Source organism: Fringilla coelebs (genome assembly GCF_963513975.1).
Source record: "Fringilla coelebs genome assembly, chromosome: 7".
NCBI classification, from domain to species: Eukaryota; Metazoa; Chordata; class Aves; order Passeriformes; family Fringillidae; genus Fringilla; species Fringilla coelebs.
The window spans coordinates 4860192-4877342 of NC_140035.1; the positions used below are offsets into that span (position 1 = coordinate 4860192).

General features: G+C 37.0%; 1 protein-coding gene across 1 annotated transcript in view; it reads left to right on the top strand.

Annotated features, from left to right (window-relative positions):
- Window positions 1–17151, top strand: part of LRP1B (LDL receptor related protein 1B) — a gene marked incomplete at both ends in the record, with an annotated part of 618484 nt that overhangs the window by 423275 nt on the left and 178058 nt on the right. The window contains 5 exons of the mRNA XM_084209463.1: window positions 2355–2435; window positions 3694–3861; window positions 5531–5713; window positions 12325–12525; window positions 13333–13578. Coding sequence (XP_084065589.1) covers window positions 2355–2435; window positions 3694–3861; window positions 5531–5713; window positions 12325–12525; window positions 13333–13578 — 879 coding nt within the window. The remainder of the gene's footprint in view (window positions 1–2354; window positions 2436–3693; window positions 3862–5530; window positions 5714–12324; window positions 12526–13332; window positions 13579–17151) is intronic.

Sequence of the window (17151 nt, forward strand, 5' to 3'; positions counted from 1 at the left end):
CAGACCAGACCTCCATCCAAACTGGCATTGAGCACTTGCAGGGATGGGGCAGAAAATGAAATCTTTACATGAATCAAAATAACAATATTATTAAGGTAGACTTCTAATTGCCTTGATTCGAATCAAAGTAGTTCAGTTGTGTACAGAGGTAGGATGAGTGAGCAGGGGATTTGCATTTTGCAATCTCTAAAGTTCTAACTCTCAGTTTAATGGCACAGCACTGGCTCTCAGTGCTAGAGAGGTTTCTCTGCCTCTACCTCGTGCTCCCAGGCATGTCAGCAACACACAGATGTTACTGGCACCTTTGGAAATCCTTCCTGTGAGCTTTGTTCAGTGTCCTCTCAGCTCACCTGGGATATTTCTTCAGATCCTTTAATCAGGATTTATGTGACTGGCTGTTTTTCCGTATAGCCAAACTTGTTTCATATTTTAGCATCTTGTTTTATTATCCTCAAACACTGTGGCTGTGCAAATATGGTCAAATATTTTATTTTTCATCCTGCCCTATAATTTGATCACTAATGGGCATGCTAATGGCATTTACTTACGTGTTCTGTTCAGTGGGAAATATTTCCTTCTATGAAACAGTTTAAAACTCTTGTACCCATAAGGACCCAGGAGAGAAATGAGATTGGTGTGGGGAGACCTCACTGGGAGCTCAAGAGTCACCTTTGCTCATTTCTGTGGCACTCAGGACAGGGCTGGGTGAGGGTCAGCTGCAGTTCTGAGAAGGAGGAAATAGGGACAAGGAGGGGAGTGCTGGGTGTGCTCTGGCATGTGAGCAGGAGCTGTGGCTAGTGAAGGCTGGGGCAAACTCTGGACATGCCACAAAGAATTCTTGGAAAGGCTGTGCTGGGCTGGGAGTCGTGAGCTGGCTGCTGCTGGTGGTGCTGAGGGTAATCACAATTCTCTTTAATCGGTTTCTGTCCCTCTGTACAGGGCAACACAAAGAAAATTAAGTCGTGGAGGCATTCATGTATGGAAAAGAGGAAAATTGCATTTAATGAACAAGTTAAATTTGTGGAAAAAATATTTGAAAAAGCAAAATTAAAAGTTGCTTTCAGCTCTGCTTGAAGCATGTGGGGCATAGATTGTGGCTAAGCACTACTGCAGTTGCACACTGCCGTTTTTTTTTCTTGGAACAGATTTTTTGTCATTGTAATTATTATGTTTAGCAAAAAGAACCCAAACAAACAAACAAAAACACTCAAAACACCAAAATCCGTATACCAACTAACCCAAACAAAACCCAAACCCAACCAAACAAAAAAAGCAAGAACTTTCTAGAAGTAACTGATAAAGTGTTTTCATCAATGGGAGCTTTTTTCCTTACCCTTTTATTCTTACCCTTTGAAGCAGGATAATCACCTCTGTTCAATTAAGTTCTTGGTGCTCTCTATGTAATTTTTTAAATAAAAACTTATTTTGTTTTAAATCTGTTATTAGATGAAGCTGGTTTGGTTTAGTGCTTCATCAGAGCGTGACTCTTTTTGAGCCAAAACTTTGTGAGGTTAAGTAAAAGCAAAGTGATTTCAGTTCTCATCCTAATCAAGTTTTATATTTATATGGCATGGTTTAAAAATTTAGAAAAGACTCTTCAGTATTTCTCAGAGTGTTTAGCAGGTTAATAATAAATTCACACATCTGCCTATGCCATTGGCTTTAGAAGAAAAAGAAGTCTGAAAAAATTCAGACCACATTTAAGTTACTCTATTCAGAAGCATATGAGATAATTATGAAACAAATATGTGTGGTCAATACAGATGATTCTTTGTGAATAATATTGTCTCAGATTTCTACTGCTTTACTGGAATGCTGGGAGGAATTGCTTGTGAAGGCTGACATTTCAGTCTTGTATTTTATTATTCCAGTGTAGAGTAAGTTTATTTCTTGGCTGTTCTTTAGCTTGGTACTTAACCTTCCCATTTTATAGTGCTCCATTTCCTGTCTCTTCCTGGCAGTGCTGTTGCAATTGGAGAACCCTTCTGTAAATAAGCACATGGAAAATAGAGCTTGTATCAGTCATCAAGCTATGGTTAGTCTTAAATATTGGCATAGTGGGAAAACCAGCCTTGGTCTGATGGGAATATAGGACCAGACTATTTATTACAGAGGAATGAATTTCATGTTGATGAAAAGTAGGGTTTAGACAGTATTTGCAGTTGGAAGCCATTTTATTATTCTTTTTGGTGTCTTACCTTTTTCTCCTCTCCACATTCAATATCTGGCAGGTGCAAATGTTTGCTACAGCACACTTGTGTAATTTATGCATACAGGGAGGTGACAGAATATTACTGAAGAGTAATATTAAATTATGTTAAACAGTTTTTATTTCTTTTTGAACCCTTTCACAGAATTCCCAACATGTGAGCCACTAACTCAGTTTATCTGCAGAAATGGAAGATGCATTAGCAGCAAATGGCTCTGTGATTCAGGCAAGTATCAAGTCCTCTATATCTGAAATGAATATGAGGGATATCACATAAATACTGCTTTGATGTTCTTTTCTCTGAGACTCATTTTGTCACCTTGGCTTGTAAGTGGTCAGAGAATAAATAAAGCATTTGAGAATTACTGATCTGACCTAGAAATCAGCAACACTGAAGGTTCAGATAAGGAATGAAGCATTGTATATTGTAATAGGTACAAATACTATATTATGTAGAATGAAGTATGATGATTCATTATTAAAAAAAAAAAAAGAGGAAAGCAAAGCTATTGCTTTTGAAAGTGTTTTCTGTTCTGAGAAAACAACATGATTTCGGTGACCAATATATCTGATTTTTTGCTATTTGTGGACAAGTTCAGTAAAATAAAGAGCATCCTTGAGGACTGAAGGCCAGCACAACTTTATAATGTATTTAGTTCTTTTGGCTGGAAGAGTACATATTTGAATGCTAAAATAAATCTCCTCTCAGAGCTTGTGGTGTGGGAGTGATGTTGCTCCAGTCCTAATAACATTGGGTTGGTCCAAAACATTTGGTGCTCCTATAATTTTATTTGTCTGACAGGAATTTTTAGCTGTAAATGGACAAATTCCCGAAATTATCACAGTGTGCTGATGAATTTCTGTGCATGGAGACCCTTTAGAGTGTACCTAACATATTTATCTCCTTCCTCCCTTGATGACCACGATCAAATTACGGGAATTGCCTTAAGACTGCTGTAATGACTGCAACATTAGAGTAATGAGAAACTGCAGTCCATGATTACTTATGTGCTTTCTCCACTTTGCACTCTTGCAAGCACATGGAAACAAAGTTTAACAGCACTGAAAAGAAATTTGTCAGGTTTTTATTTTGGTTTATATGAAAACCAAATGTTTGTGTCTGTGATTAACTATCTTAGGCTATCACAGAGAATAAAGTAAACCAACTGGGTTTGAAAGCCTGTGTTGTCACACGCAGTTAAAGAAATTAAGAAAATCTGCAGGCCTGTCTTGCTTGCTGGTGTCTGTGGTTGAATAACTGAGTAAGGGGTTAGACTATCCAACTATGACTGAGTTGAGTGCTGTTGGTAAATAATATTTAAAGTATTATGCGCATTAGCAATAATTTGATGCCTGTGGGCAGAAAACATACGACTTTATTTACTGGATTTTTTTTCTTTTGCCTTTTTCAAAATTATTTTCCCTCCTCACCTATTTCATTCAGGACTTTTGAATTTTAAAGTATTTTCAAATGTTGTTTGCAGACGATGACTGCGGTGACGGCAGCGACGAGCTGGGCTGCGTTCACTCGTGCTCTGCTGATCAGTTCAGGTGTCAGAATGGCAGATGCATCCCAGGTCACTGGGCCTGTGATGGTGACAATGACTGTGGAGATTTCAGTGATGAAACCAGAACAAACTGCAGCAGGGAAGGTTAGATTTTTATTTTTTTTCCCCAAGTTTTTAATGCAGAGAATAATTTTGTTATGAATACCTGACCTCCAGCCAATGGGAAAAGAGGAGATGCTTTTAACCTTGGTAAAGGCTGGGATGGGAAATATGTCAAGTGCAATGTGATAGCACAGAAGTGTATCATGAAGAGGAATGCATTTGGAAACAGAACAGGTATTACAGAGAGATAAGTTTTACAGTTTTACTTCAGGGAATTATGCTAGATGTGGTGTTTTGCTTACTGCAGAGATGCATGCTGTCTAGGTGAAGAGACAGAAACATTCTTTAAGGTATTATTGATATTTTCTGGGTTTTTTCATGCAGTGGAACAGTAATACTCTCACTTTTGTGTGATGGAAGTCTTTGTGGTTTTTTTTTTACATAAAAGCATTTTAACAAACTCCAGCCCTGTTTAAATGCCATGCACTGTATTTATTTGACTGGGGAGAGAAAGGAAGGATGCCTATGGCAAAGGATAAAGAATAATCAGATCAGAATGAGGGAATATCTTTCCTATTTTCCTCTTAATGTGTTTTCTACAAAAAAGTAATTGTACAAAATATTATTGGTCCCTTTTAATAACTTTATATTTTAAACCTAGTTGGATACCTCATACAAATACATGAATTATCAGAATGTCATACTAATTTTATATATTCACAAAAGTAATTTTATCAATATCAAAATGATCAGTCTGGAACTGAACAACCCACTTTTACCCCTGTTCATTTCCATTTTAAACTTAAAGCCTTGCTCTAACCTTTTACAATAGGATGTTGATTATGTAAGGGAAAAAAAACAACAAAGCAATGTTAAATAAAATAAAATGTATATTTATAAACAGTGCTATAAGAATTGATTCAAATAGTGCTTCTTGGTACAAGCAGGGAAGTATAAGTAGGCCATTACTTTAAAGTTCATGCTATTGTCATTAGAATGTCATTAAATAATAGAAATACAGTTGTAATAGCTTGGGAAAAGAAAAGCAAGAATAAAATTGAAATGGCCATAAGCTAGAAAATGCTTAGAGAATTATGCACGTGATGAATAATTAAAACCTCCCAGTAATTATTGTTTGAAGCAGTCAGCACTGATTCCAGGGCTGCCCTGAGTGCACCCCTTTGCTGTGGGGTTTGGAACAGCTCCAGCTGCTCCTGCAGGGCTGTGACAGCACAAACCAGAAGGTGTGGGGGCCTTTGAGAGCCCAGGTGGGACCCTTCAGCTTCTGTGCATCAGGAAATGGACATTGTTGGGTAGAAAAGGAGAATGGGGAAAGATGAGGGAAAGCAGCTTGAGGATTAAGCACAGGGTTTGTGAAATGCCAGGGAGACTTCATCAGCTTTGTTCCTCTTCCTTGTACCTTTAAACTCCTTCCTGTTTGACAGATGTGAAAAAAGGTAATAAAAATCAGCATTGTGCATGGTCTGGAAGGGGAGTGAAGGAAGTGAGGAGGATAAGAAAGAGTTTGAAGCTTGTGTTGAAGGTGTGAGTTATAAGATGGAATAAGGCATTTTGAGGGTTATCCTTGGGAGCTCTGATTTTGGCTTGGATTAGGAAGAGCATTCTAAGCCAGTGTAGACTTGGAATGGGAAAAAAAAAAAAAACAAACTCACACGAGCAAATTCTTCAATGTAATTCTTATTTTTCTAAGAAACTCCCTCTCCTGGAAGGTGCAGTGGGAGGGAATTTCAGTGCAGTCCTGACGGGAGCTGCGTTCCTGAGCTGTGGCGCTGCGATGGAGAGAAGGACTGTGAGGATGGAAGTGATGAGAAGGGCTGCAATGGCACTCTCAGGGTGTGTGATGAGAAAACAAAGTTCTCCTGCAGGAGTACAGGTAGGGGCTTGCAGGTGCATTTTCCTCTCACTTACTCTGTGTGTGTCTGGGTGAGTTTGTGTTGTTTCATCACATATCTACTCTTTAACTAATGCTTAACACTCATGAGGTGAGGTTACCCATTGTATTCCTACCAGCAAAACAATATTGATGCACATGTCCTGTTTTCTGATTTACAATATGAAATGGATGAGTTTTGAGATTACTTAAAGCTGAGACCGCTCTCTATGACAGTACATCACACCAAATACTTCAATAAAGCATTTAATAGTACTCCAAAGCTCAGGTGTTTTCTTCTCTTTCCCCTTTCTGGCCCTAGAAATAAGTTGAATGGAACAGTATAGAGTACCTTGAATATTTGAAGAATTAACAACTACAGCACTGGAAATTTGAAGTGCAGTATTGTAAGAAAATACATTCTTTGATTGTGTTTAAAATTAATTTTTTTCTCTAAGTATACTACACTAAAAGGTGGGATAAGAATGTGACAATCATTGCATGAGGATATGCAATGATATAAACAATAATGCTTAGATGGAACTTTTTTTAAGGGAAAGTCCTGTTAAAGAAGAAATGAATATATGTCAGCGCAGTACTAATATTTTTGTGATTTCTATCAAAGCTTTTGTGATATTAGGGCTAAAACAACATTCAGAGCAATATTTAAAGACTGTAAGAAGTAGGAAAATTGTTGCAACAAATGTTAAAGGAAGGGAGAACCCTTTCTAATGCCAGTGTTGCAGCTAAGCACAATAAATGTGTCAGAGGGGTTGTGTGATCTCTGTCCAAAAGTATCATCCTCTTCCTTGTATTTTAAAGTTATAAAAATCATGATGTCTTGAAAAAGAAATATGGAATACAGAATTGTGTCTAAAAAAACACATTTCCTCTTGTATCCCAAAAGATGTGCAGAATAAGTAGCTGTTACATGAAACTTTTTCTGTAGGTAAAAATGGATTATTCACTTCCAACAGAATGGTCTGTTTCCTGAAACTGAGAGATGGAAACCCTGGTACAGGAAATAGCACCAGGAGCAAGTGTATTTCCTTGTGCCTAAATGGGGAAAAACTAACACCAGTCCAAGTGGCCAGAATTATTAGAGGCAAGAAAGGTGCATAAATCACAATAGATGAGGTTTATTTTCATCAGCTGCATTTGGAAAGCTAATGAGAAAGATATTACTAACAAGAGGAAGTAGAGATAGGTTAGAGGCAGTGGGGAGTACAAAATGGAGTGCAGACTTTAGTTATTAGGCTTCATTCCTTTCAGAAAAGCTTGCTTCTTAGGCTGGGCTTTGGTTTCTTACTTGTCCTGAATGGTTTTAGATACAGAGAATGGAAAGCCCTTTCTGGTGGTAAGCTGAGGTTTTCCAAATACAGCTGCCATAATAACAGGAAATAGCAAGGATTTCAATTCAGCACAAATGAATGAGCTGTTTTTTTCAACAGAGAACTAGAACCCCATTTCAAAGTCCACAGTCCAAGCTGCACTCCCTCATAATGTACTTCTCCCTCATAATGTACTTCTCAATGTTTGTAGTCAGGTTAAAGGAGGGCACTGTCTCAGTGTACGAGGTGAAAGGTGACTTCTCTGGCTGTTCACATAAAAATATAGGAGAACAAAAATTTTCATCAAAAATTTGCTAAATTCAAGGGTATATGGCTTTGATTTGAAGGAAAATGCAATTGTGCTTGTTTATTGTTTGGAAACACCACTGGAGCAACCAGTTATGACAGTCATAATTTTCTCTTTTGCAATATTCCTTCCTCCTGGAAGGAGCAAAGTTTGGAGGAGGCATGCAGTAATGCACTGTGGCAGAAAACAGCAAAGGCAAATAAATTTTTGTTTAGCTACTTTTCCATTTGTTCCATGTGGTTTGGACAAAGGACTAATAATGGGTTTGTGAGAAATAGTTGCTGGAATGTTTCAGAAGAAGTGTAATTTTCTCTGTGCATGATTCTAAAGAAATAATGCTGTCTGGCTTGTGCATGTATGGCAGCTGTTTGGTGGGGAGGCACTGGCTAATTGTCCCCTCAGAGCCTGCTGGGTGGTGACATCTGATCCAGAATGTGATGGGTTTGTGTAGGAACATGTGAGAGGAGGGAGCTGAATCAGCCAGTACTTCAGGAGGGAAGGGGCAGCTGGTGGGAACAGTGATAGTGAGAGGGTACTGCCCATTTTTTGCTTATTTCTTTCCATTTTATGTCTGTAATTAGTAGCTGCAGGGTCTTTCCTTACTGTGGCTTTTGTGGCTTTGGTTGATGTGTAACAGTGCCCCAGGGGTGAATGCCAAGCTACAAAGGCAGGATTTGTCAGCATTCAGCCAAAAGGGATTTTTCTGCTTACAGAGGTGGTGATCTCAAGAACCCCCTGTACCCAGTTCCTCCTCCAATATTGAGTTAAGGATCTATGGCAGAGGGTGTTCTAAAACTTACAGAGATGGCTTTTTGTCATTTGCCTCTGGTAGTTGAACATTTTATTCCTAACAAGTCATCTGACTCCTTTGGATATTAAATGACTTATGGCTCCCTAAATGGATTATTTGTTGAATAAACAAATACTTTGCTTCTCCCCTTGAACATCTTCCATTTCTGTTTTGTGTTTTTACACTTTTATTATTTTGGTTGGTCTTGCTGGAACTGTCCAGCCTGGGCAGTCCTTGAGCTGGTTTATCCAAAGTCAGCCAAAATGCTGCAGGATACTTAAGCTAACAGATTTCACAATTGTTTTTCTATTTTTTTTTTTAAACCATCCCATGTTTGTTTGTAGGAATGTGTGAAAAAAAATATAGAGGTTGCACAGCAGTAGGATGAGAGAAGCATTCATTACCTGATTGAGATTGACTACTCTTGGGCTGCTGCTAGCCAATTATTTTCTGGTTTAAAATTAGATTAGGCTCCTTTTAAATTAGTCTAGATTAATTTAAATTGTACAAAGGTCCAACTTTCTATTTTAAATTCCGATTCTGTCCTCCAAAAATTATTATAGGCATGTACTTCAGCTCAATTTTATGTACTACAAAAATTATTACAGGCATGTACTTCAGCTCAATTTTATCCTTTTTATTCCATCTCCATGCTTTTCAGTTAGTGGTGCTGCACTAGAGCAGAATCTGTGCAATCTCACTTAAAATGTCATCTAATTACTCTAATGATCATAATGAAGTACTTCTGTGAAGACAAATGCAAAATAGCCATGAATACTTCAGTTTAGTAAGCAGTACATCTGAGCTGTAATGCTTATTTGTCATATTTACTCTTCTTTTATTTTTTCAAGCAGCATCCCCCCATTTTTCATGCTACTCTGTGGACTAATTTTTTATGCTTTACAGTTTTTTGGGGGTTTTTTTTTTTGGTTTTTTGTTTTTTTTTTTTTTTACCCTTACATGCAATAATATATTAGAGGGGGAAAAGGATTTTGAAGAAAGAAGGAGTATTGGTTTAGAATGGAAAATAAGGAAAGTACATAGAGGAAATCAAATCAATGGGTGCAGATCACAGTGATGCTTGCAGAATATAACAAAAGCAGCCCTGCTGCTGTCTGGATGGGGATTGTCAGAGTCCAGATTAGATTTGTGACCAAAGAATCTGCAGCTGAGGAAGGCTGGGAAGGAAACGTTTTCCAGAAACGTGATGAGGAAATTGATGGTATTTTTATCCTTAGCTCATGGCCACATTGTTTTCTGTATCAGCTGTATCAACTCTCTTCTTCTTCTTTAGGCCTAGATTTTTGGCTTTTTTTTCCCCTCCTGTCTCATCCAGCAGTAATTTATAAACATCTGCTTTCTACTAAATTCTTTAAATTGAGAAATGACCACACTTTTGAAAATGTGATTCAGTCTAAATCCCAGGTGTGTTCTGCAGGACAAGTGAGATCACCAACCATCACAACATTCTGTTAAATGGGTCAGGCTGGAACATTCTGTAATGTTGATGGGATGGAGACTGAATCTATGCTGAATTTGGAAGGTGTAACATTACAGCTTTAGGCAGCAAGAATTAGCTGTGAGAGGAAACAGTGCAATTAATGCTCCACCAAAGTAGTTTTCTTATGGTTGAAGATGTATTCAGTCAAAAAAGCTCCTGTGTACAATATCCTGAGGAAGGCTGAATTGGTGTATAAATAGTTAATTCTGTTGATAATATTTGCAGGAAATAAAAAGCATTGGAGAAGCATTTGGATCAGGCTTTGCCACATAGCTGCTCTGAGGACTTCTGATTCACTGTGTTACACAAAAGAGCTTTGGAAAAGGGCAGATGCAGCTATTGAGGCAATTAATTTATGATGGAATTTTACTAAAGAGGTTCCTGGAAACCAGAAGTGAGAGTTTCACTAAGGGGCAATAAAGGAAAAAGACTTCAGTGAATTCTAAGTAATGATTTCAAGACAGTCATAATATTTCATTAAGTCCATCTCTTCAGAATGTTGGCAAAGATTAATTCCTTGAAAGTATATTCTACTTAAGAACATGTCAAATCTATCATAATGAAAGATGAATCTTTCATTATAAAACATATCTTCGGTAAGGTACAAGAAAAGCAGGGGAACTGATTTTCTCTGTAAACATTTGAATGCATTAAAGATTAAAATAACAGATTAGGAGCACTACTGGAAGCAACTTCAATTTACTTTGGGTTATGGTTGGTTTGGTTCATGTTGGTGTTTTCCATTAGCTTGCATTCTACTGCTGTGTTATAGTAATATATAAAATCAATGATCATTCAGGATAATAAAGAATAGGGCCACTTTTTTGAAACACTTTTGATTGCATGCAATGATAAGCTGTGTACATATCATGCATACAATTTTGTTCCCTCACGTCTGTGTAGTTCTGTCTTTTCAGTCTGGGATATTTGGGACTTTGGCCACTAAAGAAAATAGTTGAAGATTTTCATTCTAATTGCCACCCCTCCCTGTTTGTTTTCTAGCTGATTTTGCACTGGCAAAATGATGTTCTGTTGTTTAAACCTCACATTCAATGTAGTATGGTCCTGAAGTTTCACTTCTTGCTTTTCTTCACCAAAAGTGAGAACAGTCTCACATTTTCCTCATGAGTGCTGCAGAATTGTAGGGTTTTTTTCAGTCTTGTTTCACTGTCTTTTATCCCCTTGACTTTTTGTGAGGACATTAACTATTTTTGCATCAAAAGAAGATTAAAATGTCAAACCAAGTGCATTAAACCAATCTTCAACAAATGTGTCCTTTTAAGAAAACCAAAATCTGTTATTGCATAAGCTGTGAAGGGTGGGCAGAAAGTCATGTCAGTTCACACTGAGCAGGTTTGAATTTAGGAGTCTCAGGCTTTGCCAGTCAGTGCCTGGGCATCCAGAAGAATTGCTTTTAATGTAACTAAACACTTCCTTCCTATTCCAATTGAATTTTTCTCTGCATAACTAATTCAAAAAAATTCTAGATCCGCTTCATTAGCTGTGGTTCTATCTGTTCTCTCTCTATTAATTGGAAAATAAAGAACATGACTTTTCTGTTCAGGCTCAGTGTTATCAAAATCTACAGCTAAACCCTCCTGGCTGTAGGTAGCAAGTAGAAAAATAGGTTGGGACAGGAGCACACACACCCACCTCTAAGTGTCAGCATTCACAGTCTTGGCTCTTTTCACTTAAATCCATCTTCTGTTGATTCTAATTTAATACTTCCATGATTTTAAAGGTTAAAACCCTTTTTTTCTAATCAGGAGGCTTTCTTGCCTCTCTAAACATTGATGGTCATCACAAATTCCTTTTCTCCCTTTTAAGACATGATCAGAACACTGATTTGACAAAGCTGAAGTAATTTAGGAAATTTTGTCTGCTGTAATTATTTTGCCTAAAAGCTGATCATTTATCTGACATCACTGGGGAATAGGTTGTGTCTACTTTTAGAAAAGATTTTTGCTTTGCAAACCCATGTTAATTAAAAGTCATGTATTGAAACAATGCTTCGATGGAGGGCTGTTGCTGTAGAAGGTAAAAGAAGAGAGATGAAGAAAAGCAAAAATTAAAAATAATTAGAAAGTTTTAGCATCATTTGGTTTATTTAACAGATTTTGAGGTTATGTCCTGCCTGCATGCACTTTTGTGCAGCACACATATAAGTAGGGCTGGTATGCTGCTATGGAACATGAAAGAACACAGGCACACACTGCTGCTCTCAAGGTGAAGAGCAAAAAAGGGAAGTTTATTTTCTGACTCCAACATTTATGGTTTTCCAAAAGTGACAGTGGATTGGAGGGTGACAGTGCCACCTCTCTAATGACACTGGACAAACCAAAGTTCTCCTCCTCCACAAAAGAATGCAAAACAATGTGTTATTTACAGAAAGTGTGTGAGAAAGTTCTCTACAAGAATGTCAACGTCAGAAGGCTTAGAAAATATTAAAAAATCAGGGCGACACTGGTGTTGTTTGGAAAATTAGATTGCCAAAAGTGCTGTAACGATGCTTCAGAGTATGAGTGCAAGTTGGTTTCTTTCTGCTCATCAAAGAGGGAAAAAGCATTAATAGAAAAGAATAATAATAATAAAAGAGGAATCTGTACATTGTTTTGAAGGTTTTTCTTTCCTCCTAAAGTTTGCTTCCAGTCTGATTTCCTGTGTTTATTGTCTCTTTTCCCCAAGGGAGATGCATTAGCAAAGCGTGGCTATGTGATGGCGATATTGATTGTGAGGATCAGTCTGATGAGGATAATTGCGAGGGCTATTTGTGTGGACCACCAAAATACCCTTGTGCTAATGATACCTCCATCTGCCTACAGCCTGAGAAGCTCTGCAATGGGAGAAGAGATTGTCCTGATGGATCTGATGAAGGCGATCTTTGTGGTACTTTTTAGACACCTTTTTCTGATTGCTCATGATATTCCTGCCTGTTGTGATACCTCCTGTTGAGAAAAAGGCTCTCCTGCTGAAATTTTAGCACTGGAGCCTGTCAGAGGATTTTAGTTTACTTAGAGTCATACTGAGTTTATGCTTGAAGGTTTAGCTTTCTTCAGATAAGGCAAAGGAGACAAGTCTGTTGTTTTCAACAAAACATTCCTGGAGGTAAAAAAATTTAAAGGCCGTTGATGTATAGGAAAGGACTTCAGCTCATCTGCAGTTCTGTCCAGCTACAGAAGCTTGAGTTCCTACCATGGAATGATTTGGCTTGGAAGGCGCCTTAAATGCAGCTTATTCTGACCTCCTGCTTGGTCAGGGATACTTCTGTTGGACCAGGTTACTCCAGGGATACTTCTGTTAGACCAGGTTACTCCAGGGATACTTCTGTTAGACCAGGTTACTCCCAGCCCCTTCCAACCTGGCCTTGGACACTTCCAGGGATGGGGCAGCCACAGCTTCTCTGAGGCCATGGCCTCAGCACTCTCAAAGTCACAAATTTCTTCCCAATATCACTGACTCCTGAGGATCACCACTTGCACATGGAGCTATGCCAAAACCTTGAAGGATTCAGTAAAGCTTCCAGGTTGCACATCAGATAATTTTAAAAGCAAGTATAGAAATCTGATTTAGAAATATAAATTTTTTGTTTGCCCATCTTGGAGGCTTCTGTAGGTTTTTTAGTTGGCTTTGCTATATGCAACCTAACTGGCAGCTTTTGCAGCCCTTAATTATTGTTTTTCCATGTTATTTCAGATGAATGTTCACTTAACAATGGTGGATGTAGCCATCAGTGTTCTGTGGTTCCTGGAGGAAGAATTGTGTGCTCCTGCCCTGCAGGATTCAATCTTACTGCAGACAACAAAACTTGTGAGATTATGGATTTCTGCACCAAGCACCTCAAGTGCAGCCAAGTTTGTGAACAGCATAAAAATACTGTCAAGTGCTCCTGTTATGAAGGCTGGAAACTCAGTAAGGATGGAGAGAGCTGTGTTAGTACTGGTAAGTCGAAATTTGGTGCATGTTCAATATTCAGGATGTTAAGAGTTGTGATAGCAAAGCAATTTATTGAGAGCTTCTTTCACTTTTTTTTCCCCTATATATGAAATACAGGCTGGGATTGCCCAAATGTGGGGTTGATTGCAATCTAAGGGCTCATTAAAGCTGTCCCTATTCTTGATGTACAAAGGGGTATTGAAATATTGTTGCTAACCTAAGAATGGGAATATCAGATGTTTCTAGGAATGTCAATATGGTATAATTCTGAAATTGCTTGAAGTTTTACACAGTTTTTCATGTGCAGTTAATATACATGAGCATATATATACATGTTCTATATGGGAAAATGACTCTGTATTTTTAAGAAATGGATCAATCATGATATTGATCAGCATTGGCTGAGGGTTCAGAGGGTTAATTTTGAATGTGCAATTATATGCTGCCTGTTAGCATTCAATATTTAAGATGCTTTTTCCCCTAAGGCATTCTGGCAGTTGTTTTTTGACAGCAGTAAAAGCCTGCTCAGCTCACTAATCGAGGTGAAACCCAACATGAGCCAAAGCAGGAGAGGGGAATGAATTCTCCTCATTGTTCACTGTTAATAAGTACTGAGGCATCATTTGGGAACCATGTTAGGAGTGTGTTTTTCAGGTGCAGTGTTGTGTGTAAAACAGAAACATGCATGTGCAATATAAACTGTTATCACACCTTTACCTCCCCTGTAGGGACTTAAAAATAATACTGAGGTTTTTTTCCTAGATTATCATAACTCAGTTTTCTTTCGTTTAGGATTCTTTGATAATTTTATTCTATATTATCTCTATTGTTTCTTAGAGTTTTATCACCTCTGAACAGAAATATCTTCCACATTCTCTTTTGCTGATTTGGATATTTCACAATTTAGTAAATATGATTAGGATATTCTTTATTTATTCTTACTCTGCAGTGATTGGTGTTAAAATTCTTGTTTTATGTCAGTGCTTTGGTCTGGTTCCCAATGATTTTTGATCAATCTGATTTGCTATATTATGGGCACTTCCAGTAACTGGAAAAAAAGTTCATTCTTATTGGGTTAGAGAAAGGAGAGGATTAAAGGAATTTAAGACAGTGTTAGTAACTCATATGAGGAAAGCTTGAAACAAACTTTAAACCAAATCAGGTAGAAATGACTTGACTGATATTTGGAAACTAAATGGGGGAAAATATGAAGTATACTCACTTGTGGTATCAAATAAGAAAAGTGAGACTACAGTTCCTTGGGTTTCTTAAGCCCATGAGATATTTCTGCTTAATGTTTACTGGTGTTGGTGAGAATCTGAAGTTCCAAATTGATTTCTCCAGATTTTTTTCAAAGAATGTAATACTAAATATATGATCTGAGACCTGTGGTGTCAGCTGATATAAAGAAAAATGATTCTTTTCTTTACAAACTGTAATGATGCTTCCCTAATGCCATCAAAGCTGTGACAAAATTATTCCATATTAAATATGGCATGTGCCTTTAAAGGCACAAATCATCTTGGCCCTTTTCAGTTTATTTAATTCAAAAGGCATGGGAAGTTCTCTGGAGGACAGATCCTCTGACACTTCAGTTGTTGATTGTGTGAAGGGCATTTTAGGAAAGTGAGAACAATTTTGGTTTCTTTTGTGAACCTGTGAGACTCAAAATGTCCCCATCATCTGAGTCTCTGAGCATGAGCTCTTGAATGAACTTAGAATGAAGAAAACACTTTTATATTATACTATTAGAAATAAAGTTCAAAGTGACCTTATGAAGACAAGCTGTCCCCCAAATGCCAAAGTGCTATTTCAACAATTTCAGTTGTTGTGAAGTAATTCTTAGAATAGCCATGGTGATTTAAGATGCCTTGAACCAGGTGTGTATTCTATTAGAACAGCAACTTGTAATCTGTTTTCCAGAAGAAAAAATAAATTACTGAGAAGAAAATGAGAGCATTGCCCTTTACCTTTTTTTTTCCTCTATCTGAAATAGCATTTTCCTATGTATAAGAAACATTTCACAAGTACACAGCAATAACATGTGAAGTTAGTATGCAACATGCTTTCAGAATATGGTAAAAACATTTATTTGTGAGTCCATTAGAGGGGGAATATGAGTGTTGAAAATGCAAGAACTATGTGATTCTATCTTTTTTTCCTGATTGCATTTCAGTATCAAAAAGTGGGCTTGTCAGGGAACCTAATGAATTGCCAGTGAAATATAATGAGTTACAGAATAATAAATATATAGAACTAAAATGCTTGAATTGAGCAGTTCTTCTCTTTCCAGTTTCTTTTCCCAAGCCCTTCTTAGTTTCCTCTGTTGCATCTCATTTCTACTTCTGTTGTCTTCATTTCTTGAGGGTTTTAAATGTTGTCTTTTTTCTCCTCCAGAGTTTCAGCACTTTCCATGCCTCTTGTTTTCATCTCCTTTGCTTGTTGCTGTTCTGGCATTGTGACATTACTGACTTCCCAAACTTTAAATGTTTCCTTTAGATTTAAATTTGTATTGATTGAAGTAAGAGTGTGTTACAGAGCTCCATTATTCAGATGGAAAGTCAATACAAATTATATGTTTTCATACTCGGGTTCCTGGTTTCTCTTAAAACACATTTCAAAATAGGTTGTGCTGATATATTGCACTTGCTCTTTTAAATGATAATAAGCATTCAGAAGGAAAACAACTGATCTTAAAAGATATTTAAATTTCATGTTTACATTCAACCTTTCAGACTTTGGTATAATAAATGTTAGATGAGCTCAGAAACACTTAGTTTAAAATTGATTATCAGTCTTTCTTAAGCACTGGAAACTGTTATATCACTTCATATATATATATATATATATATGTATATGTATATATAAATAGATGATGATGTGTCTGTCTTTTTGATCTGTCTTAGCTGATTTGAAACTCAATTTTGTTATAATTTCCAGATACCTTTCAATGCTAATATGGAGAGGGGAATAGTTCAATCCTCTCTGAGCTTAGTCAAGCTTTTAATTAAAGTTTCTTTTCAGAATCTTTATCAAGTTATGTTTTTCTTTGAGGTAATTTTCATAAAAGCACAGTGTAGATTGCTTGCTGTGCTGTTGTTGTTATGGTGAGCTTCAATCAAACAATCAGGTTCAACTGGAATTTTTCCTAAGAAAGAATTTTAAACTTAACCCAGTGAAAAATGTGAGGCATTATTCTTTATAGAGTCTTTTTTGATGGCATTTTGTGGGCAGTTTCCTTCTAGCAGAGATTTTTCTTTTACAGTTTTTCATGTAGTTCATACTTTTTTTGCCTCATATATTTCGGATCCTAATCTTTGTGGTAAAAAAAAATTGAGGTATTTATGAAATCATGGAGTGCAGAAATGTATGATTTTTCTCAACAAATTGATAGCAGTTAATTTTCCTGAAAGTTTTAAAGAATGTGATCAATAACCATCGTATTGATTTGAGACCTTAAAGAAATTATTTTAATCAATTTGCAGAACAAAAAGTATTTGCTCTCAATTTCTAGAAGATTGATCAGGAAGATAACATCAAATTTTGAGTTTATTGGGTAATGGAAGCATATTTATTTTT